The sequence below is a fragment of the Pimephales promelas genome, chromosome 3 (assembly GCF_988280905.1).
Source record: "Pimephales promelas chromosome 3, fPimPro1.hap1.1, whole genome shotgun sequence".
In the NCBI taxonomy this organism is placed as follows: domain Eukaryota; kingdom Metazoa; phylum Chordata; class Actinopteri; order Cypriniformes; family Leuciscidae; genus Pimephales; species Pimephales promelas.
In genome coordinates, this window is record NC_142771.1 from 12119033 (window position 1) to 12145819 (window position 26787).

Here is a 26787-nt window from a genome sequence, read left to right on the forward strand (position 1 = left end):
ATGTGAGAGTAAGTCGCTTTATTCTTTACTAAACATTACTTGGCTACACTTCTTCTTGCATTGCGTGTTTCTGCATTTTAGGAGCAGAGCAATGAAGCAAGAGGTGTGTTTGTTTGGGCTGATTTCTCATAAATCGCTCACTGCTCCTTTAACATGGAACAAGCCTTTAATAATGATGTCGCAGAAAAAAATCAGAGGCAGGTCACGCTTTTACTTTATTCAATTACCCAAAAAACACAGATCAATGACTTGTTGGGTGTATATAAATAAAGATCACCAAAGGAAATAAATTAATCCGGTGCACATTTTTTAATACAAAAAGACTTGTTTGCAAAACTGTACAAATATCTTCTTTTATTATTATTATTGGGTGTATGAAAGAAGAAATAAGAGAGCTGAGAGTTAAAGGTAAAAGATTTCTAAAGGTGAAGTGAGTAATTTTTTACATGTTAAATTATTTCTGGCATATGCAAACTATAAATTAATAAATAATAGCTTGATTCCTCCCCCCAAAATAGTGTAAAGATTGTAGATCAGTTTCTTTGAGAATCCAATTGGCTCAACCAATTGCGTGAGTTTGGGGGTGTGGCTTTCTTTTTGTCTGACCAATAGCAGACGTTTGGGAAACATGTTTGCACAATCAAAAAAAAATTGCACACTTCACCTTTAAGGAATGTTTAAGGGTGTAAATGTGTATCTTAGCATGTGAAGCGTGGTGCTCTTACAACAGAGACAGTAACTGTACGTAGCACAGAATGTGGCAGAGGCTGGACCTGGTGCCGGGATGTAAAGGCTGAAGGGGCATCAGACAGATTAGATTTCACAGTTAATGTTACAAACATTAATTTTCATCCGTTTGGAGTGCAACTAGGTGGAGAGTTTACACTCATCTGATTAAAGTACACACAGTTTGTATACACAGCTTACTTACATTACCAAACAATTAGTCTAAGTAAATGCAATGTAAAAAAAAATGGATTTCAAGCGAAACGTGAAAAATAGACACAAATCAATTTAACAGAGCTCAATAAAATGATGTGGTGCACAAAACGTGGCCTATGGTGCAACACATACATCCGATTGACACGCTCATAAGCATCCCCAGTTTAGAAAAACGAAAACTCAAAATCAGTTATAGTCAAACCTCAAACCTGCGCACATGAATCTGTGAGCATCACTTTATTTTAGCTGCCTGAAACACCAAACCATTTTTTTATTTACTTTGTCAGTAAATTTTCCAGGTCTAGAATGATTCATTTATGGATGTTCTTCCAAAAGAAAATAATGTTTGTCTTAAAGAGGACCTATTATGCTTTTTTTATGCTCTGAACTCCCTGAAACGCCTCGATTGCAGTCATGAGTTTCTTACAGGAACAAACACGTCAAAATATCTTTCATTAGTAGTGTGTTCAAACCCATTTCTGAAACACACTCGAAACTGTTCAATCACAACACGCTAATCCAGCCGACCAATCAGAGCACACTGAGCTTTCAGAAGGCGGGGCTTCCAAGAGACAGGAACTAAACAGAGCGTTACTGACAGACTGGGAAGAGAGGAGCTGCAATAATGTCGAAATAAGGGAAAAATAATTCATGAAGATTCTAGTTGCAGGGTTTGTAACAGACTTTGTAACAGGGCATAATAGATTTTCATCAAAATGTTCAATTTAGCTCCACTACCGAAATTACTTTCTTTTTGAGCTCTCCTCACCTAGGCAGTGCAGGCTATTGGTTAATGTTAATAACTCAAATAACTTTAAATATTAAAATCTCACAGTACTACAAGGCATCCAGTGCTGTTTGCAAAGAGCAGGAATGATTTCACTGCAAGGTCCGATAAGGTTTTCATAAAATCATCAATATAAAATGACAGCCACATGTTTACACACTTGCTAATGAGGGTTGTGCAAAATTCAGAATGGGTTCCCTTTCAATTTACAAACGTGAATCAATCAATCAATCAATCAATCAATCAATCTATCTATCTATCTATCTATCTATCGATCTATCTATCTATCTATCTATCTATCTATCTATCTATCTATCTATCTATCTATCTATCTATTGCTATTCTAGTTACAAATCAATCAATCAATCTATCTATCTATCTATCTATCTATCTATCTATCTATCTATCTATCTATCTATCTATCTATCTATCTATCTATCTATCTATCTATCTATCTATCTATCTATCTATCTATCTATCTATCTATCTATCTATCTATCGCTATTCTAGTTATAAATTACTGTAGTCACTTGAATTTCTTTGAATTTCAATCTCTTCCTTATATTCAGATTTGAACTGCAATTCTGCATCTGTCTGCTACCTCAATTCAAGTTCAATTCAAATTCGGGAACCGAATTGTAAATTAATGTAAATGAATTTTCAATTCAATTCTGTATGGTGCACAACCCTGTTAGTAACACATGGTGAAAAGGTCATTCACTATACAAGAAAGAAACTAGCCGACCTTCGGTTACTGAAATTTTTGAAAACCTTCACAACAATACAGATGTTGTCTCTCTTTATTGTTCTGTTGACGTCATGGGATGCAGTTCTTGCTTTTCTCTCCTCAGAAACGAAGAATCCAATCCGCCCTTGATGGCAAACTGTAAGAATGTCTAGTGTCTGAAAGCATTGTGTTGTTGTGTCTGGGCTGGGGCGACAGTAATGAAAATGACGGCTCATGTCGGGCTGTGCATTACGTCTAGCTGGTGGAGAAATCCTTGTGAGGACAAACTGGACATTAAATATGAAAAAAATGCTGTGGTCGAGTTTTTGTGTGTATGTCATTAAATAACGCAATTCTTTACGATGCATCCAAATGTTATTATAAGAGCTGGTATCAAGAACGTGTCCAAGTTTAGAGGTCTTTTCCTAAAGGGAATTCTTGATGTGCACTTTCATAGTCCAGATATCTGATTATCCCAAGACAAGTGCATAGTGAACATGACTCAAAGACAACCAATAGGTACTCCATGTGATGAATATAAAAACTTAATCAGTACTATGAACAAAATAGAAAAAAATAGACATGCCTTTAACCAAAAGAAGAAAAAAAAACTGTGCATGTATTTACATATGACTTGAAATATCTGCAGTAAAAATCGAGTTCTGCATTGCAGCCGAAAGCTGATCGAGACTTCTTCATCGGTTCCCGAGGAAATAGGTCAGGTTGAGGTTTGAGGTCTTCCACCCAAAAAATCCATTCGAATCCTCCACCCACAGTCCAAACAAACCCTCGGGCAAGAGTGAGACGCCTACCTGTGGTTTCTGGCGTTCGAGATCTTCGAGCAGGCTCTCTAAAAGTGCTTCTCGTTGTTTGTTTGAGCGGTTGGTGGAGGCCCTATCGGCAACATGGAGGATGATGGAGGATGAGGGGTTGGAGGTGAGTAAATCTAGACCTGCGTGGAGTAGGAGCGGTGTAGAGTGGAGGAGTGTCCCGCGGAGTGGGCGGCGCAGTGGCGCGCGTGCTGGGACGGCTGGTCTAGACTTCGCTGGAAATGGAGCGAGACGGTATGAGGACATCGGGGGGGACGGGGAACCGATGAGGCTGATGGTCATGTGATCTCAGTGAATGAAGATCCCCTTGGAGTCTGTAAGGGGAGAGAGAGAGAGTGTGAAGAGAGAGAGAGAGAAAGGATGAGAAGACTGGAAGGTGGAAACGGCGTAAATTAAAATTAAGTGATGCACCGAAATGTATTTTTAACCAAAACACTTGAGACCAAATTTAAAGCAGAAAACCCTAAAATTCCCTAAAAGAAAATTATGTTTCTACTCCAGTTTGTTGATGAAATATAAACATTTAAATGGTTTCTGTAATATTATTCAGACATTAAATAATGAAGACACAACTGGTTAAGTATTATAAAAATGCAATATACTGCACATATTTATTAAAATGCTCCTTTCTATAGTACTTTTAGCTAACAATCGAGTTTATGTTGATTGAATGGTATTCTGAGGTAAATGTAACGCTGCAGTATATATTGATTTCAAGCTGATTTATTGGTGCTGATTGAACGATTAAATTAGGCGTGACGATGTACTTCGGTTGTACCGTTTCTTTCAGCATACCTTCTGATGTTCATTCATGTTTATTTTGTTCTATAGACGCTGATTTAACGATTAAATTAGGCGTGACGATGTACTTCGGTTGTACCGTTTCTTTCAGCATACCTTCTGATGTTCATTCATGTTTATTTTGTTCTATAGACGCTGATTTAACGATTAAATTAGGCGTGATGATGTACTTCGTTTGTACCGTTTCTTTCAACATACCTTCTGATGTTCATTCATGTTTATTTTGTTCTATAGACGCTGATTGAACGATTAAATGAGATGTGATGATGTACTACGGTTGTACCATTTCTTTCAACATACCTTCTGATGTTCATTCATGTTTATTTTGTTCTATAGACGCTGATTTAACGATTAAATTAGGCGTGATGATGTACTTCGTTTGTACCGTTTCTTTCAACATACCTTCTGATGTTCATTCATGTTTATTTTGTTCTATAGACGCTGATTTAACGATTAAATTAGGCGTGATGATGTACTTCGTTTGTACCGTTTCTTTCAACATACCTTCTGATGTTCATTCATGTTTATTTTGTTCTATAGACGCTGATTGAACGATTAAATGAGATGTGATGATGTACTACGGTTGTACCGTTTCTTTCAACATACCTTCTGATGTTCATTCATGTTTATTTTGTTCTATAGGCGCTGATTGAACGATTAAATGAGACGTGATGATGTACTTCGGTTGTACCGATTCTTTCAACATACCTTCTGATGTTCATTCATGTATTTTTTGTTCTATAGGCGCTGAATGAACGATTAAATGAGACGTGATGATGTACTTCGGTTGTACCATTTCTTTCAACATACCTTCTGATGTTCATTCATGTTTATTTTGTTCTATAGGCACTGATTGAACGATTAAATGAGACGTGATGATGTACTTCGTTTGTACCGTTTCTTTCAACATACCTTCTGATGTTCATTCATGTATTTTTTGTTCTATAGGCACTAATTAAACGATTAAATGAGACGTGATGATGTACTACGGTTGTACCGTTTCTTTCAACATACCTTCTGATGTTCATTCATGTTTATTTTGTTCTATAGGCGCTGATTGAACGATTAAATGAGACGTGATGATGTACTTCGGTTGTACTGTTTCTTTCAGGATACCCTTTTGATGTTCATTCATGTTTATTTTGTTCTATAGGCGCTGATTGAACGATTAAATGAGACGTGATGATGTACTTCCATTGTACCGTTTCTTTCAACATACCTTCTGATGTTCATTCATGTTTATTTTGTTCTATAACTAGTAGTAAAGAGAAAGAGGTGATCAGTTCACTGGACGCTTAAACTGAGGCGGTTGCGATCTGTCAGGCCACATTAAGAGCGTCAGAACGACGGTTTTATCGTTGCCCACACAGCTGACATGTTTACCTGTTGTAGCTTATCCAAGTTTTGTGAACGAAATAGACACTGACGCAGTTAAAACGCATCGTTGGAGAAGCGCTAGTTAAACGTCACTCTTTCAGCCAGAAATTTTCGGTTCATCACTAAACAAAATATAAGACTGAGGGAGAAAAGGGATGAGTGAATGGTCAATGTGATAAAGAGGGAAAAAAAAGTCAAAGCAGTTTCAAAAGTGAGGAGGATGAGGGTGGCCTACGAAGGGAAACTCACACAGTCGTAATTTTTCACATCTAATTGCCTTCCGCCTTTGACGTTCCACATGCTACACAGTCCACTTTCTACAGGCGTTGAGGAATCAATGAGTTAATGGCTCTAAATATTTTGTTGCTTGTCAGAAACTCTGTTATAAAAGTGATAGAAACGTCTCTTTAGGACAAAGAGCAGAACAATCCTCCAGAGTGTCAGTGGGTTTTGCAGGGTTGGTGTTTGGGTTGTGCAGGTTGGTCATGCTAGTAAAGGGAGAAGGAGGGCTGGGTGGGTCGAGGGAGTCACATTAGGGTCCACTGGGTCAAAAAACAGAAGGACAGGGTGGGGCGTAATCCATCCCCCTTATGTGTGCAGTCCTGCCACTAACCCACTCCCACCCCTTACCTGAGTGCCACTTAACTTTTCAAGTGGACTCTCTACGCAGGGCAGCGCCACCATGGGCATGCCCAGCACTGACTCAGGACGCTGGGGTCGCACTGGTGGGGGTGGGGGCTTTGCCTGCTGGAAGTTGTTGATCACGCATGTTACCTAGAGAGAGAGAGAGAGAGAGAGAGAGAGAGAGAGAGAGAATAGAGCGAAGGAAGATAGAGATCGGCGGAGAGTGTGATGAAGAGAGGGGTCACTTGGGCCCTGTTTACACCTGGTATTAAGATGTTTTCGTCGATCGGATCACAAGTGGATGACGCTAAATACAGGTGTACACGGGGTCTAAAATGTTTTGTCTTGTCCACTTTCGACCACTTCCAGAGGTAGTCGAAAACGCATTCGACCGGATTGCTTTCATTGTAGATTGAAAGATCTGAAAAAACACATACATTTACCCGCCCATAGACCCTCCCCTTGAAGAAATCGGGACAGAAGTGGTTGAAAGTGGACAAAAGAGACGGATTAAAACAGCAGGTTTAAACGAGAAAGTGTGCCCCTCGTCTACTTGTGATCCGAATTATAATACAGCCACTTTTGATGAATTTAAAGTCCTCTTGTGTAATGAAATTTGTAAAAAAAGCAAAAAAAAAAACTTACTGAGCTCAAACTTTGTAAACTGTAGTGTATATGCATTTATATTTATATGTATATATATATATATATATATATATATATATATATACACACACATATTATATAAAAACTGCATACATGCGTGTCATTATCTTGTTATTTTATCCCACTACACACACTCTCACCAGAAAGACAGCGATGGCTCCACCGGTGAAGTTTCCAGCGAGGACGTCGGCCCAGTGGTTGCGGTATTCAGCCACTCTGACCACGCCCACCAACATGGCCAGACACAGCAGAGTCAGACTGAGCGTGGGTTTGGTCAGACGCGTCCCTTTAGTCCTGAACACCAGCGTCACGTACATCTGCAAGGACAGGCAGACAGCGGTAAAGAATAAGACTGATACAATTACACACACACACACATGCACACATCTGGTTCACTCTCTTTGTGGGGACTCTCCCTTACACTTACTCTACCCCTTAACCCAACCAGTACAGAAAACATTCTGCATTTTTACATTTTCAAAAAAGAAAAAAATCACTTAGTATGATTTATAAGCTGTTTTCCTCATGGGGATCAAAAATAATTTTCAGGATACTTTGATGAATAGAAAGTTCAAAAGAAGAGCATTTATGTGAAATAGAATTTTTTTGTAATATGATAAATGTTTTTACTGTCACTTTTGATCAAATTGATGCATTCTTGCTGAATAAAAGTATTAATTTTCTTTAAAAACAAATTCTAAGCTTCTAAAATTCTAAACAGTAGTGTCAAGTACACACACACACACATTTTCATGATTTGTAATCACAACATTTTTCTTGTCAAATCAACTTTATGTAGTTCAGATAACATAATATTTTGAGTTTCTGGTGATTAAATTAATCTCCTTCATTGTATTAACTATTTTTTTCCATTTCAATGAATTTAAAATTTTAAGGCAACCAGGTTACTTATTTTTTTTAAGTTAAACCAACAATATTTTTTTACAGTGTATACACTCTAAAAAAATGTTGTTGCTTTTTTAAATGCTATTTGTAAGTAACGGTTCCATTTAGTACCATATCGTCCCGAAGAACCCTTTAAGAAACTTTGTGTTGGAGTTTAAGGCTCTTTATTCCCGCCATTTTGTTTTTCAAATTTGTAACTGTCAATCCTCCTCATTTCTGATTTTCTGGAGCTCAGCAATACAAATATACACCATCTGTCGACATACTCTCAACATGTAAATTATTTCTTCCTTAAAAATGTCTATAAATGATAACTTTAAAAATTGTAACTGGTTTCTTACCAATAATGTCTTTTTCTCTTTTTAGTTTAACTAACAGAACATATGGAATTTATGATCCATGTTGTTTGATTTTTTACTTTATAACTTTATGCCTCAACATACCTAGTCACGAAAATAGATAGCCCATTCATATATGGTTGAAAATGTTAATGTTTTATAACACCATTAAGGTCCTATAGCACTTTCAAAGCATGGTTCTTTATGAAACCTTATGAAAGTGGGTCTATTTAGCACCAGAAAGGGTACTGCTATTGTTACAAGCCGAAGAACCCTAATTTGGTATGGTTTAAAACCATTTTTCTTAAGAGTGTACATATTAAACAACCTCGGCCATCTGCTCACGTTCGGATAATCCAATCATATTTATATTAATTTACAGTTTATTAACACTTTATTTGTCTAAAAGAAGGTTAAAACCTTACAGAAACTGTCTTCAAAATTCTGAAAGGTAAAAGGCACCAGTTTCACAGAACGACACTGATGCGGTGTGATTCCTGACACTCTTGACACCAAGACTTGCTTGTCTGACAAGATTTACCAGAAGGAACATGTTCAACCAGTTTCTTCATTTTCTGCTGACATGGCCACACCGGTGCACCAGCTAGACCAGTGCAAACTACCATTAATGAGCTTGAAAAACACTGACATTCATAGAGGTGTGACTGTGAACTGCTCTTTCCAGCAATTACTTTTGTGTCCTGGAGTTTGTGAGATTGCTCATGAATCCATAGATTTAATTTTCCGATTCAGTCACAAAATCACTAAAATGATTAAAGTGGTTCAAGGTTCATTACACTCACCACGGTATACACTGCAGAGTAAACACTGAGGGCCGCATCTTTGGAGGGAAAGGATTTGCGTGCAGATGCGACTATGAGAGGGTTCCCTGTGCAGGCTTTGCGCTCAGTGACGTACTGTAAGTTGGAATGGCATCCCAGCGCTGTGTAGTTCGGTCTGCACGCTGACAGGAAGTGAGGCGTCTGGGTTCCTGTCACCACCTGTCCAGCATTGGCGAAGATGGTGGTGGTGAACACGCCGAAAGTATAGACACCTGAGTGAGAGAACAGAGGTGAAAGGATAAGAAACGCATGCCAAAATATTTTTGCTGATAAATTGGAGAGCATAGGCCAATTGCATAACACAGCCACTGTTATGAACTAGTCAGCAGACCAACTAGTAACTCGAATCCGATCAATACCTTTTTATGCAACTGACTTGCTTTTAAAAGGTTATGACCAGACTTGAAGAAAAAAATTATATGATAAATAATATGATAAACAAATTAAGAACTTGTAAGAATAGCCATTTATTACGTTTATGCAGCCAAACAATCTTATATTGAATATTGAAAATATAATCACATAAAATATATTAATATAATATTATTTAATATTATTAATATTATCCTCCATATTCATTACTGGTTACTAAATAAAATTATTAATCTTGTCCATTATATGTGTTATTGGTAAAAATGCTAAAAAAAAGAAAAAAGAAACAAGTCGATAATATTGTATATCATATAGGTCATAATTGGAGTTATAACCAGACTTGAAGAAAAAAGTTATATGATAAATAAATAATATGATAAACAAATGAAGAACTTGTAAGAATAGTCATTTATTAAGTTTATGCAGCTGGCCAGACTTATATTGAATATTGAAAATATAATCACAAAAAATATATTTATAATATTATCCTCCATATTCATTACTGGTGTCCATTTTATGTGTTATTGGTAAAAATGCTAAAAAAAAAAGAAAAAAGAAACAAGTCGATAATATTGTATATAATATAGGTCATAATTGGAGTTATAACCAGACTTGAAGAAAAAAATAATATGATAAATAATATGATAAACAAATGAAGAACTTGTAAGAATAGTCATTTATTAAGTTTATGCAGCTGGCCAGACTTATATTGAATATTGAAAATATAATCACAAAAAATATATTTATAATATTATCCTCCATATTCATTACTGGTCATAAAATAAAATTATTAATCTTGTCCATTTTATGTGTTATTGGTAAAAAAAAAAACACAAAACTAGATAATATTGTCCATCATATGGGTCATAATAAAATAAAGAATATTTATAATATTGCCAATTATATTTGATTATTGGTCATAAAATTTAATTTGGTTTAAAAAGTAAAATATGTGTCCCACTGTGTGACACTTCATCTGAAATTAAATATAATTTTTCAAATTCTTGTCCATTTATTATAAATGCGGTTCTTATGAACATGAATTAATTGATAAATAACCTGGAATATTTGTATTTTAAACAGAAAACTTGGAATTCATCAGTTACAGCAGTTAAAAATATATATTTACATGCATTCCCTTATATTTTCACCTAAAATGTTGAAAAAATACCCATTAAACACAAACTGCATAAAAATAAAGGTTCTTCAAATGCCATCCATGGAACTTTCTCTCTATCAAAACATCTTTTGGAACCTTTATTTTTAAGACTGCATGATGATGACTTTAATATCACAATTTGGAGCATTAAAATGGCTTTTACACCCATTATGAACAAATATATTTTCTCCATTCTCCTAAATCTCCTGACCCTCATCCTAAAAGGTTCTCTGTTGGTTTTTCTTCACTGAATGTACCTAGGAAGCGTATGATGCGTCTCAGCAGGGGGTTGAAGTAACAGCAGTCGGCGGTGACTATGGTCTTTTCCTGCGTGCCCTCTGACCTCATGAAAAACGCCATCACCTCGCCAGCCAGGATCTGAAGAGGAAAACACACACGAATGAATCAAACAGTAGCTTTGCTTCCACCCGCCAGAACATCCTCCACCCCATTTGTTTTGGCATCGTTGTTGCTGCGAGTGCAGGGAAACATTCTTTAGTTTTCTGCCTACATAAGGATTTAATCATGAGTTGCTAATAGTCCCTCATCTTCACTGTTCTCAAATGCCAACACCAGAACCTCATTATTTCCGATCTCCCTGGTAACGGTTAAGACGAGTAACAGCTCATTGACGTGACTAATTCTGCTTAACAATGTAAGAGCTACACACACATCAGTTCTCTATGCGTTTAAACACTCATACTGTATGTCTCCTCTGAAACGCAAACAGTAAAAGCTCATTTATTATTCACGTTTATAATAACACAGCTCAATTCTGAGTGGCCAATCATGTCCTTCTGTGTTTAAAAACTATGAACAATACTATGTTGAGCGTATGAAACCATCAAAACGCAAAAGACTTTTATAATACACACATAAACCATATAAGGGACTGGGAAAGAAAACGTTGTGTTGTGAAAATTAGGGATGTCTAAAATATCGGAGACATATTTGTATATAAAAAACTTAATTTGTATATAAGTAACATAAAAAGTCAAGTTGTGAGCAGTTTTTTGAAATTATGCAATTCATGGAAATTTGACTACATTTCAATTCTTTTATTTTTTAAGAGCATTCCAACCCGATCTCACAGGAATTCGTACGAATTTTACAAGGTGGCTAATTTGTAACAATTCATACGACCTCACTCGTACGAATTAGTACGAATTAGTGCGATTTTGCTAAATCGAACTGGCCAATTCGTATGAATTCGTACGAATGACCTACCCCTTACCCCGCCCCTAAACCTAACCATCACGTGGGTTTAGACAAATCATACGAATTCGTACGAGTGAGGTCGTACGATTAGCCACTTTTTAATCACTCGTACGAATTCGTACAAATTGGTCGTGAGATAGGGTAGGAGCATTCACGTTTTAACAACATTTACTTGGGTACAATAAACCTTTTAAAAATAAATAAAATACACAAATTATAAAAAAGAGTAACACTGAAAGCCATGTTGAAAAAAAAGTATTGAATGGGATGCATGAGATCATTAAAAAAAGTAACACTAAAAGTCTTCTTAAATATTTGCATGTTGTTGTGATTCTGCAATCCGTGCAAATATTACTATAGTTCAATTTTTGATTTAAAGTGCGTTAACATTTTAAAAACCTTTACTTGTGTACAATAAATGAATTCTGACTTGTGATGAATCATATGAACTGAGCTGGACAATGACATCAGTGTTTTCTCCAAAGCTGCTTTATAGATGAAAACGGACTAAACGCTGGACAACAATTGAAATGCATCATTTTCCTGTTTATGACTGTAAAGATGCTTTGAAACGCTGAACGAAACATCTGATCCATACTGGTAGACAAGCACTTCCCTGGTGACAGAAGAACAGGAGACCACAAACACAGACATCAAATCCATGAGCTTAAACTGGAGGAGACAGACAGATACGTCAGGGACGAGACAGGGACACAGCGTTCACCTCACACATCTCCCAGTTTAGCACCTGAGCGCTGACACAGACTGACATCAGTGAGGAAATGACCAACAGTCAGTCCATGTGACTCATGCAGCAAGAGAAAGTTTGGAGGGCTTGGAACGATAAGGGTGACCGATTTTCATTTTTGGGTGAACTGTTCTTAAAAGCCAACTTTGATGTCGCTGTGATTCTGCATCTAATATGTGTTGGTGAACATCAGTTCAAGTGTGAATAACGCACCATTAGATGAGATAAAGCCGAGTTTCTAGATCCTTCTATCAGCTTTAAGAGGCTGTCATGGGTGATTAGGCTTGTGGCTCATGATTCTCATAAAAATAATCCTGTAAAAAAAAAAAAACGGTAAACTACTGGCAGCTGTGGTTGCCAGCATCATACCGTAAAAATATGGTGTGTTACTGTTTTTAAAATGAACAGCTAAATACCCTTTTTTCAGCTACAGTAAATAACTAATTTAACTACAGTTCCGCTGTCAAACCTGTATTTAGCTGTTCATTTTAAAAACAGTAACACGCCATATTTTTATGGTATGACCACAGCTGCCAGTAGTTTACCGGTTTTCTTACAGTATTTAAAATTAACAGCTAAATACCGTTTTGTCAGCTACATTATAACTAATTTAACAACATGTTATAGCTGACAAAACGGTATTTAGCTGTTCATTTTAAAAACAGTAACACACCATATTGTCACAGCTGTCAGTAGTTTACCGTTTTTTTACAGTATTTAAAATTAACAGCTAAATACTGTTTTGTCAGCTACAGTATATAACTAATTTAACATCATATAGCGTAGCTGACAAAACGGTATTTAGCTGTTAATTTTAAAAAACAGTAATGCACCATATTTTTACGGTATGATGATTCTGGCAACCACAGCTGCCAGTAGTTTACCGGTTTTCTTACACTATTTAAAATTAACAGCTAAATACCGTTTTGCCAGCTATAGTATATAACTAATTTAACATCATATTGGCATAGCTGACAAAAGGGTATTTAGCTGTTAATTTAAAAAAAAAAACAGTAACATACCATATTTTTACGGTGTGATTCTTGCAACCACAGCTGCCATAGTTTACCGGTTTTCTTACAGTTTTTAAAATGAACAGCTAAATACTGTTTTTGTCAGCTACAGTATAACTAATTTAAGAACATAAACTCTAGCTGACAAAACGATATTTAGCTGTTAATTTTATATACTGTAACACACCATATTCTTACAGTATGATGCTGGCAACCACAGCTTCCAGTAGCTTACCATTTTTTTACAGTATTTTAATTTAACAGCTAAATACCGTTTTGTCAGCTACAGTATATAACTAACTTAACAGCATATAGTGTAGCTAACAAAACGGTATTTAGCTGTTAATTTAAAAAAAAAAACAGTAACACACCATATTTTTACGGTATGATTCTGGCAACCACAGCTGCCAGTAGTTTACCGTTTTTTACAGGATTATTTTTTTAAACTAAAGCAAATCTCAACACCACAACGGCTCCCAACTAAAAGTGTCACCCGCAGGATCTGATGTCTAATTCCCACCATATAATCACTTGGCGGCACCATAGTAAGTTATACTGTATGAGATCACAGCACAGACAAGAAAATACACAAAAATACAAGATTTATATTTAGTTAACATTCATTCAAGTCAACATGACATCAAAATGAACCCCATTTACTTCTAAATATCTGTTGTAAACTTTAATGAATATCCTACATCATATTACAGAACTAAAATATGTTGTGAATGTCAAATACATCCAGATGTTTATTATTTAGGTAAATCTGATGAAATTGGGAAGTGATTCCACAATATTCAAAACATATTCAATGTTTCATATTCGACATATTCAACACTAACATTCAAAAGTTTAATTTTTTATCGCTTTTAAAAGCACCTTCTGTTCATCTCCTGAGCTCCACAACACAAAACCGGACAGTCAAGCGATGCTTTTTTTATTATGTGTGATGAAACCGAATGAAAGCCTAAAGGCACTGCTGCTTTACCCCGTTTCATCTTCGCTCTTATTGTGACGCAAACCAGACCATAAACACACTCTTATTCCCTGAGGCTACGAGTGGACATTCCTGCCACGACAGAGAGGTGCACAGTTCAGACATATGTTGAAATGCCAGTGCATACACCCCCTCGAGTAGCCAGTGCCATCTGCTCCGGTTTCTCAGGTGGCATCGCTGTTAACCCTCCACACACTCCCACCCTCCCTCAGCCATCAAACGCTTATATTTAGGCTGCTTTGATGCACTTTACACCTTGAATCAGGCTGAAACATAAAACAGCAATTTTATGTTGCTGATAAAGAATAAAGTTGGCATGAAAAAGAAGTTGCGATAGTTTTTTCTTTTCTATTGCGACGCATATTTGACTGAAATGGCTTCCCAAACAAGAACAAATGTAGGGCGGGGCTTGATTTTGTCCAGTGGGAATTGATTGGATGGCTGTGTTTTGCTATTGGTTGATCTCATGTGAGTGACAGGTTGCCCCGCCCTCACGCCAGTAAACATCATGTTAGAGGGAGGGGAAGCTATTTTGAATAAAGATTACAAGGGTTATATAATAATATAATATTTATAATAAATACTGCACTACTCATGGAGAATTTAATGGGCGGGCGCGGTGTCCAGTCTTAACCGTCTAGTGACCTGTCTAATGCCTGAGCAGAGCACAAACATCCTCAAAATATTTATAGCCCATAAATGAAAGCACAATACTGGAAATTATCTGATAAAACTGTTTAGGGAAGTATTATGGCCAACCAAGCAACTAAAAGAGTTTTGATAGATGATGAAATTTGATTATTTTGAGACTTTAAACATACTTTAAACAGTATTTAAAATTAACAGCTAAATATCGTTTTGTCAGCTACAATATAACTAATTTAACAGCATATACTGTAGCTGACAAAACGGTATTTAGCTGTTAATTTTAAAAACAGTAACATCATATTTTTACGGTATGATTCTGGCAACCACAGCTACCAGTAATTTACCGTTTTTTTTTTTTTACAGTATTTAAAATTAACAGCTAAATACCGTTTTGTCAGCTACAGTACAACTAATTTAACATCATATAGTGTAGCTGACAAAACGGTATTTAGCTGTTAATTTTAAATACTGTAACACACCATATTCTTACGGTATGATGCTGGCAACCCCAGCTGCCAGTAGCTTACCATTTTCTTACAGTTTTTGAAATAAACAGCTAAATACCGTTTTGTCAGTTACAGTATAACTAATTTAACAGCATATAGTGTAGCTAACAAAACAGTATTTAGCTGTTAATTTTAAAAACACTAACACACCACATTCTTATGGTATGATTCTGGCAACCACAGCTGTCTAATGCCTGAGCAGAGCACAAACATCCTCAAAATATTTTTAGCTCATAAATGAAAGCACAATACTGGAAATTATCTGATAAAACAGTTTAGGGAAGTATTATGGCCAACCAAGCAACTTAAAGGGTTTTGATAGACTATGAAATTTGATTATTTTGAGACTTTAAACATACTTTAAACATAGCGCACAAGTCATATGTAACACTTTTGAGGTGGTTTCATGTCACTTTTGTCATTTTTGAAGCTTGTGATAACTGAATATGTTCATTGTATGGGAAATAATCCCATTTCCTACACATTTCCAATAACAATCAACATGATCAGATCATGAGTTTAAAGCATGAGTAGGTTACAGTCTGCTATCAAATTTTCAGAAAACACGGGTTACCAACAACACCTTTTGAAAATACCTTTTAGAGCAGGACGTGATTAATTATTAACGTCTTCTTTTTGACATTCTTTCAGCGTTAGAGTTTGGCTCTTTTGATCATACGGTGTAGAGAGCGTTTATCTCTGGCTTTCTTTCATCACTCATGCTTACAGTCTCTTGTTCTCACATTTCCTTCAATTAATCATCACTGTGAACACTCTTTTACTCTTTTTTTTTCATTATTTGATGAGTTATATATTCTTCTGCAGGCTAGATGTGGCTATACATGCAGAACCCTTTGATAAAATGACTCGCTTTATTGATTTATGGCTGAAAAAAATATTCATTTGACTATTTTTATTATCATTAACAATAACTTTGGCTGAGGAACATCTGGTTATGTGAAATCAATGTAACTTCTGTTTGTCTATGTAAAAAGTACTTCCCTGACTGTGTAATTGAACATTTAATAAGTCACTACATAGTCAAAAGATGGTGAAGATGAAAATGCTGCTTTGTATTGCTGAACGCAGTTGCACTTTAGATCTGAGCGATGTTGGAAATATTGTATTTCCCCCCCAAAAAAATATTTTTTTATTTTTCCTCTAGGCTCTACCCTGTGATGTAACATGTTTTTGTAAGACCAAACCATATTAAATGTTAATCTCACTGCCCTCAATATGAATTGCACAACATGTGTATTTGAATGAGAGGTTGTTGTATTTTTTTTTATCCTTCCTTGGGAAAACAAGGAAGCGTTCACATCTAACCAGGAAGCTCTAGAATCAGACATGATGATTAGAAACTGAAGGTCTGTCTGTCAAATATATTATAATATATAATATATAAAAACATTAAAAATCATACCCATACAAAACTTTTGTTTTGTCAAAGTAGCCAGAGCAACTTTTCTCTATTTACCAACATGACATCATGACTTTTGCGTAAACATACACGCCACTTTCGAGTCAAGTGGCGTGTTGTCTCTACGTATTTTGAGTTATCCGCGTGTATGTCTACGCCATTAACGTCCGAGTGATTCCGCGTGTCTGTACACGCCGTCAAATATCCGCGCGAAACGAAGCAAAATGTAGATCTACATCTGGGGAGCGATCTTTTTTTTCTCCTAGGATGGTAAGGGAACAGCCATAAACACCATTAACCCCAGTGACGGTTAGGTTTAGGGACGGGGTTGAGGTAAGTCATGTATTTATATATACAGTAATAACGTTAAGTCAACGGCGTTCATAAACACGCTGAAAAGCGATTATGCGTCTTGATAGCACGCCAAAAATGGAAATACGAATTGGCGTTGCATACACACTCTACTTCATGAGATCAGCATATGACGAGACGCACACGGCGAATGACGCATACACAATTTCCTGTGAAATCCAAACCATCATGTCTAAAATATAAATACTTATAATAGGCTAAAGATGAATTTGGAAGAAAGTACTTTACTACATCAATGAATCCTAAAAAAAAATCACTGTTTCCTCAAAAATATGAAGCTGCAGAGCTGTTTCCAACATTGATAATAATCAAAATCACTCAATCAGGATCGAATCATCATATCAGAATGATTTCTGAAGGATCATGTGACACCAAAGACCAGCTTTGGTAATACTATTTCACAATATCTCTTGTTTTCAAGTTTTGTAGTGTATTTTATGTGTTATATTACCCCATAAAGAATCTGGGTGACCGTGTCACTCTGTTTTGGACAGAAAGTGAGTGTTTCGATGGACAAAAGCACCAGATGTTGCACATTTCATTCCCTTTCTCTGCCGGCCATCATGACATCTCTAAACCAGTCTCTGTCCCACTATGCCTTGCTTGATTTCTTGTACGTTCCCTTATTTATGAATCTAACAGAAGTTCTCTTTCATATCAAACACCTTCTCATGCGTCTCTCGGCCTCGTCTTCACTTGGCTGGTACTTTGTGTGTGTGTGTGTGTGTGTGTTTTGGCTCTGACAGCTCATGCCAGTAGACTCGTACATGAAGCTCGTACTCCAGGCTTCAGATCGACTGCTGGCTCATACACTCGCCCAGAAACACATGCCCACATGTACCACACGTGGCTCTGACAGACTCGGAAAAAGGAGGGAGGCAGATCCGTGTGGTCCCACAATCTGTTGCCTCCGCTTCACAACGACACCAGTAAAACCAGCACCTACAATCCAGTTATAGCTGCTGTTCAGAGGTTGCTCTGGTTTATCTGATCATTCTGTTGCACCAATCATTGGACCGAACGCAATGATTGGACGGACATTGTCCAAAAATATATGTACACGTTTTAATATTTAGACCACTTATATTATTGAATGCTTTTAGGACGTGAAGAAAGCTTCAACCAGAATAACAAAACGTGTTCATGAAAAAAAAAAAGTCCTACGTCTTTATGATTTTTTTCCCCCACATTATGGTGATAAGAATGCATTATTGGCATTTTGAGAGTTGCGGTTAAAAAAAAAATATCACATTCACAATGATTAGTCCGAAAATAACCTTCATTACATAATAAAGCCTGTTTTGTACATTTTTGAATTTTGGATTCTCTCTCTCACACACACACAAAATCACATGTAGCCCACATATATATCCAGATAATGAACGATGATTCATCCACCATCACTCGAGCTAAAGTTGAGTCTCACTTCTACCCACAAGCACACATAGAAATGAAGGGAAGACAGAGGCTACTCACGATCAGAGTAGGAATCGCAGCAATCAGAGAGTAGACGAGCACCGGCGGCACGTTACTGCTCTCATCCGGTCCAGGGTACGGTTTGGAGAACGTCTTATCGAAGCAGAAGAATCCCTGGATGTGTACGGGAAAGGTGTCCGTGTACTCGAAGTAGTACGCCAGGAGAACGGTTCCTGCCATGATCACCAGCTGAAAATAGAACATGATCCACGCTTTACAACCAGAGATGAAGACGCTCCGCCACAGCCTGTGTCACAGAGACACACACACTCACTCCGGAGTCGTGATCCTGAACGTTACATGCTGTTCTACCAGGAACGCTTCACAGAGCGAGCGAGAAGAGAGTGGAAAGCGGGGAAAGATGTGGAGAGAAACAGCGGGGAGGGACAGCGTGAATTTGAGCCTGAGCACACACAAATTGGCTCACGGTGTGTGTGTGTGTGTGTGTGTGTGTGGTAGGATGTGGATGACATTTTGGATGTGTGTGAAACATAACGAGGGTGTGAACACGCTCATTAGCGACTTTCAAAATGAGTTCGCTTTCATTCAAGCCTTTTTCACACTGTATGCTTCTCATCAAACCCGATCACACAAAGACAACAGGATTCGACACGAGCAAACCACAAATTACTAATGATATATTCTATGTTTTTCTGAACTGATAGGGCTGAACCATTTGGGGAAAACAATTAAATTTGATTGCGATTTAAATGCATTATTTAGGCCAAAAAAAAAAAAAAAAAAAATCAGGTTTGCTTGTTTTAGGCCTGCATGATTTGGCCAACACTTTTGTGATTATAATATTCCAATCGCCTATATCTATAGAATAATACAATAATAATAATAATGATAAATTAAAGATCTAAAAATGACTCTATTAATTATTATACTATTATTAATTACTCTAGAAATATCATAATATAAAATATTGTAAAATCTATTGAATATTATTTTATTAAATAATTTGAAAAGAATTAGGACTGTCAAACTAATCGCATCTAAAATAAAAGTTTGTGTTTAAATAATATATGTGGGTGCACTGTGTATAATTATATATATATATATATATATATATAAATACACACACATGCTTGTGTATATTTAAGAAATATTTCATGTATATGCTGTATATAGATGTATATATAATGTATATTACATATAAATATAAATATTTTATATATAATAAATATTTTTTTCTTAAATATATACATGCATGTGTGTGTATTTATATATATACAAAATAATTATACACAGTATGCACACATATATTATGTAAACACAAACTTGTATTTTGGATGCCATTAATCACAATTAATCGTTTGACAGCCCTAAAAAGAACATTAAAATAAGCTAAACTATTAAAAATACTAAAATAGGCTATTAAAATAAATATAGAAATATTGTGTTTAAATGAAATGCATAATAAAATGAACAGAATAAACAAATAAAATATTCAAAATACTATTGTAATATTTCACATTATTTTGATTAAATAATATGAAAATATGAAATAAATGTATAATTGTGTTATTATAGTTAGTGTGCGTGTGTTAACTATTAATAATGTTTTAAAATATATTTTTTTAAATAAGAAAGGCTTAAAATAAGAATTGGTAGGTAAATGGTTGGCATGACTGTAATGTCACTATGTAAAAAAAAGCATTTTCTTTAAATTTTAGAAAACATCAGGCCATATTTTAGTAATAAGAATTTGATGTCACATGACAATAATATTACAGTTAAAAAAATGTTTCTTTTGATTTTGATTGTATAATTAACATATAATTGGCATAATTGTGACATTAGTGTTCAAATTGTAGTGTAGTGTTTAGTGTTTAGGCCACTATATTTGAATACGATACGCATTTCGTATTCTCATTAGTGCACTTGTTTCCGTAGCATTTTAATTATTGCTTATTCACCTAGATCTCTCAACCCACACACACACACACACACACACACACCTTGATCCACGTGTCAGTCAAGAGTTCTCAATGTTTCTCGCATTTAAAAACAGAGAAAGAGAGAAATACAAATACCGTTGCATATAATTTCCATGGTGAAGAATTAAACATACAGGGTTAAAATATTCAACAGGTTTGAATCCTATGCAACAGCATCAAAATAATAGTAGATTATAACAACCAACCAGACATTTCCATACAATGCTTTATAAAAACGCACTGTTCTAAAACAGCTTTACAGGAAGAAAATGAAAGAAAAAGAGTTTAGGTTTAGTGCCATGCAATGCTGAAGTTATCCACTAGAGGACAGACTGAAGCTTTGAAGATGACCAGTGACGCTTCATAAGGCAAGAATCACTACCATTGCTAGAGTAAGAAATTTGAACAAATCCATAACCATGAATATTAAACTTTGGTGAATAGCTGTTACAAAAATGAGTTTGTTGGGTTTGTTTGGGAGAGATGTGCTATTAGTTTTTTTCAAATGATCAGACTTATGATTTTGGCCAATAAAATCAAAGCAGATTGAGGTCAGTAAGATTTTGCTTTGTAAAGAAATGAATCATTATTCATTCATTCTTTTTTTACGGTATCCACAAAAATATGAAGTAGCACAATTTTTGGAAACATTGATAATCAGAAATGTTTATCGAGCATCAAATCATCACATTAGAGTGATTTCTGAAGGATCATGTGACACTGAAGACTGGAGTAATGATGCTGAAAATCCAGCTATCACAGGAATATATTACATTTTAACGCATATTCACATAGAAAACAGTTATTCTTCTTTAAAAAATCTTTCCAAGCTCAAACTGATGGATGGATATTAGTATGTTAGTGAACAATATTTGCTCTTTCGCCATATTAATTTCATGTGTATGTGAACACATGCATAATAATTCATTCATGCACTAGTTGGAAATATTCCACCCACATTTTAAAAATAGTATCTCATTGGAACATGCTGCTTGTGTTTGGCATGGGTTAGTGAAACGCTGATGAAGCCCACTGTGCCAGAATCCCTCAGTGGATCCGTGTTCGCTCAAAGAGTGTAATGAACGAGCCAGGAATATTCCATATGCCAACACGTTTCCCCACAGAAATCCGCTGTGGGATCATCAGTCAGTTCTGGATAGTTTAGCCTGAGATAAAAGGTCAGATTCTGAAAGGACTGGAGACATGATGATTGTACCAAACCGAAATAAAGAGCCATGGAAGACATGAGCAAAAGAAGTGGGTTCATGTGAATATTTGCTCTGTAATAAATGTACTTCTACACCCATATTGTGAAGCGTACAGCAAACAAGTTGAGACAGATCAATAGAGGCCCTCGCCGTATTAGCTGCGCTTCACAGTAAACAAAGCTGACAGCAGACGCCACGCTTTGGAGGAGGACACGCTTCGTTGTGTTTGGAGGACAGCGGAGGAAGGGACTTCCAAAGGACAAGATTCACTGCCGTCATGAATGAATGATGACAGGTGCGCTGTGATCTCAGGGAGAGCGTGGTGAAGCGAGGTCTGCTTCAGAAGGTGCGGCTCCTCGGAGGATTCTGACCTTCTTCTGATCCAGGATTCGAGAGCCTGTGAGACACTACATCTGGAGGACATGAAGCCTGAACGCCGAGAACTTATTTTCCATTGCTGGTGTTTGGGACTAACTATATTGGTTGTTAGAGGAAAAACTGAGGATTTTTTTGTTTTATTATTTTATGAATCATTTCAATATTTATAATTGCATCCTTGTGAAATACAAAAAGATAAAAGGACTGATAGACAGACGGACAGACAGATGGATGGACAAATAGAAGGACAAACAGATAGAAAGATAAACAGACAGACAGATAAACAGGCAGACAGACAGACAAACAAACAAACAAACAGAAAGAGACAGACAAACAAACACATATGGATAGATAGAAAGACAGACAGAGAAAGAAAGAGACAGATAGACAAACACAACAGACAGAAGGATAGACAGATAGAGGATGGATAGACAGACAATACAGATAGACAGACAGACAGACAAATGGATAGACAGATAGATAGACAGACAGATAAACAAACAAACAAACAGAAAAAGACAGATAGACACACAAACAGACAGATGCATAGACAGATAGAGGATGGACAGTCAGACAGACACCTATACAGACAGACAGACAAACAAACAAACAAACAGAAAGAGACAGATACACATACAAACAGACAGACAGATAGATAAACAGACAGACAAACAGAAAGAGAAATAGATAGATATACAAACAGACAGACAGATGGATAGAATAGAAAGACAGACAGACAGAAGGACAGAAAGAAAGAGACAGATAGACAGACAGACAGACAGATGCATAGACATTTATAAGGATGATAGACAGACAATACAGACAGACAGACACATGGATGGACAGATAGATAGACAGACAGACAAATGGATAGACAGATAGACAGACAGACAGACAGACAGACAGACAAATGGATAGACAGATAGATAGACAGACAGACAGACAAATGTATAGACAGATAGATAGACAGACAGACAGACAAATGGATAGACAGATAGATAGACAGACAGACAAATGGATAGACAGACACATGGATGGACAGATAGATAGACAGACAGACAGACAAATGGATAGACAGATAGATAGACAGACAGACAAATGTATAGACAGATAGATAGACAGACAGACAGACAAATGGATAGACAGATAGATAGACAGACAGACAAATGGATAGACAGACACATGGATGGACAGATAGATAGACAGACAGACAAATGGATAGACAGATAGATAGACAGACAGACAAATGGATAGACAGATAGATAGACAGACAGACAGACAAATGGATAGACAGATAGATAGACAGACAGACAGACAAATGGATAGACAGATAGATAGACAGACAGACAAATGGATAGACAGACACATGGATGGACAGATAGATAGACAGACAGACAGACAAATGGATAGACAGATAGATAGACAGACAGACAGACAAATGTATAGACAGATAGATAGACAGACAGACAGACAAATGGATAGACAGATAGATAGACAGACAGACAAATGGATAGACAGACACATGGATGGACAGATAGATAGACAGACAGACAAATGGATAGACAGATAGATAGACAGACAGACAGACAAATGGATAGACAGATAGATAGACAGACAGACAGACAAATGGATAGACAGATAGATAGACAGACAGACAGACAAATGGATAGACAGATAGATAGACAGACAGACAAATGGATAGACAGACACATGGATGGACAGATAGATAGACAGACAGACAAATGGATAGACAGATAGATAGACAGACAGACAGACAGACAAATGGATAGACAGATAGACAGACAGACAGACAAATGGATAGACAGATAGATAGACAGACAGACAGACAGACAAATGGATAGACAGATAGATAGACAGACAGACAAGTGGATAGACAGATAGATAGACAGACAAATGGATAGACAGATAGACAGACAGACAGACAGACAAATGGATAGACAGATAGATAGACAGACAGACAGACAGACAAATGGATAGACAGATAGATAGACAGACAGACAAGTGGATAGACAGACAGACAGACAGACAAATGGATAGACAGATAGATAGACAGACAGACAGACAGACAGACAGACAAATGGATAGACAGATAGATAGACAGACAGACAGACAAATGGATAGACAGATAGATAGACAGACAGACAGACAAATGGATAGACAGATAGATAGATAGACAGACAGACAAATGGATAGACAGACAGATAGACAGACAGACAGACAAATGGATAGACAGACAGACAAACAAACTGACAGAAAAACAGACAGACAGACAAACAAACAGAAAGAGACATAGATATAAATACAAACAGACAGACAGATGGATAGACAGACAATACAGACAGACAAATGGATAGACACCCAATATCCACCCTTAGAAGAAGTAGTGGGGACATGTCCCACCCGCGAATTCCGCCTATGGATATGACTCATATTCTTAGTGTCATTCAAATGTCTCAGCTCTAATTGCGCTTGAAATCAGACTCTTCTTTCTGGGTATTTTTAGAGTTCTTCCTCTTCAACGGCATTCTCAAGCTGACAGACACTGAATACTGTCTAGCACTTTGAGTGACAGCTCTCTTATTCAGATCTCATTAAGGGCTTTTATTCTGTCCGATGAGCAGAACTAAACAGCAAAGATAGATGGATGAATGCAACAACAGCATCTATAAAATGTAGTTTTTGTGGCAAACATCAATGAATCCATGCATTAAATCCTGCATTAAAAGAGTCTGGTTTAGGCTGGTGACCTCCGAGTCTGCTCAGGTAAACTATTTACACCACAAAATGAATAATGTTTCTACATGTTTGTTGTTGCATCACAATTAACAGCTTGTTAAGAGACTACAGAAGCAACATCAGTCTGTTATTAGTCTGTGTTTGTGCAAGTCTCGGCTGTAAACACACATTATCCATCCTCCCTTCATGTCCTCCCTTTCTACAAGTCTCTGTAACTATTCTTTCATCCGTCAAAAGCAATGCTGTTCCTCTGCCTTCCCGCTCTCTTAGTCATTTATCGTCCTACGGAGTCAAACCGCTCAGCTCTCACAACGCTCATCAGTAACCCGCCAGTTCAAGTGTCCAACTCCTTTAAAAAAATACATTTTTATTCCTTTCATTTTCCTGTGCCTTTGTAAATCTCTACGCTGCCATCAAAGGAGCCAGAGAGACTGTGTCGAGCAGATCTGCTATCGCTGAGGGCTATTCGCTCCCAAAGACCCACCCATGAGGAGAAAGATGGAGACGGGGTTTTCTTCGGCATGCACTCTCTTAAAAATGAAGTTTCTAAAAGGTCTTTTTGCAGCGATGCCATTCAAGAACCATTTTGGGTAACCTTTCATTGAACAGCTTTTAAAAGAAAAACAATGTCTTATTAGTGTGAGGAACATTTTCACATGTATATTGAAGGTATATTGCCTATAAAGTAGAGCCCGACCGATAAAGGATTTTGAAGGCCGATACCCATACAAATATTTGTTGGTTTTAAAATCCGATATTCCGTTATATCAGCCGATATTTTTTTTATTTCAGAAACACGCAACAAAACATAAACAGATTTCCCTAACATTAGTTATTTGTATGAGTTTTACCAAAAAAAATATGATAATGCATTTTAAAAAGAAACTTTTTTCTTTTATTGTCACACCAGAACAGAGGAACATCTAAATATATTAAAGTTCTGATAAATAAAATAATAATCAGTCCCTACATTGCCTTATAAGCTATACCTTATAATTACAAATGTCAGCTTGCTTATCCACCTGCACTTTTTAAATTCTTTCCATCAAGCTACATCAAACCATTTTTAAACATCAGTTTCTGCCTGTCTTCTAAAACCGACTATTTAGCGATTCTAAATCCATTACAGAACGACAGTCTGCACACTTGGCGTCGTTGGATTTCACACACGTGTAATAGAAAAGCTGACTTTAATGCACATGATGTGTGGTGCGTTATACACGAGTGTTGCCAACAGGGGTGATGTAGAGTGTCCCAACACTCATGACATGGTTGAAGCATGTTTTGTCCGTTTTTATTTTATTTTTTAAATATTCATTTATCGCCCATTATTACTGCCAATACCGATAGTATTACTGCCGATAAATCGGTCTGGCTCTACTATAAAGAATTTAGATTTTTATTCATACGTGACGTCACAAACTTATAGATTTGTGCTAAGTACTAATGTAGTAAGACAGGGATATTAAAAGACCAAATTCAATATACACCTTATTAATTATGCATCGTTAGGCTTTTTTCCATAGAAAACCACAGCATTTAATCTCTTAACCATTTCCAGCAAATTTCCTCATAAATTAGTCTTTGTGGATATCTAGTCAAATCAAACTCACAGAGACAAGCAAACAAACCTTCAAATCCATAGATAAAGTACAACTTTCACCTAGAGTTCACTGAAGTGTAGCAGTGTTCGCCCTCTGCTGGATCTTATAGGAGATACGAAACACAAATC

General features: G+C 36.5%; 1 protein-coding gene across 2 annotated transcripts in view; it reads right to left on the reverse strand.

Annotated features, from left to right (window-relative positions):
• Positions 1-202: 202 nt before the first annotated feature.
• plppr2a (phospholipid phosphatase related 2a) overlaps positions 203-26787 on the reverse strand; it is a 37266-nt gene continuing 10681 nt past the window's right edge. Inside the window, exons 3-8 of one of the 2 annotated variants that reach the window (XM_039662767.2) lie at positions 18770-18958; positions 10629-10749; positions 8802-9052; positions 6895-7071; positions 6111-6238; positions 203-3600 (exon numbers count right to left, since the gene is read on the reverse strand). In XM_039662767.2, coding sequence (XP_039518701.1) covers positions 3492-3600; positions 6111-6238; positions 6895-7071; positions 8802-9052; positions 10629-10749; positions 18770-18958 — 975 coding nt within the window. In that variant the 3' untranslated portion in view covers positions 203-3491. Of the gene's footprint in view, positions 3601-6094; positions 6239-6894; positions 7072-8801; positions 9053-10628; positions 10750-18769; positions 18959-26787 lie in introns of both variants that reach the window. The other variant, XM_039662771.2, reaches the window with a different exon arrangement.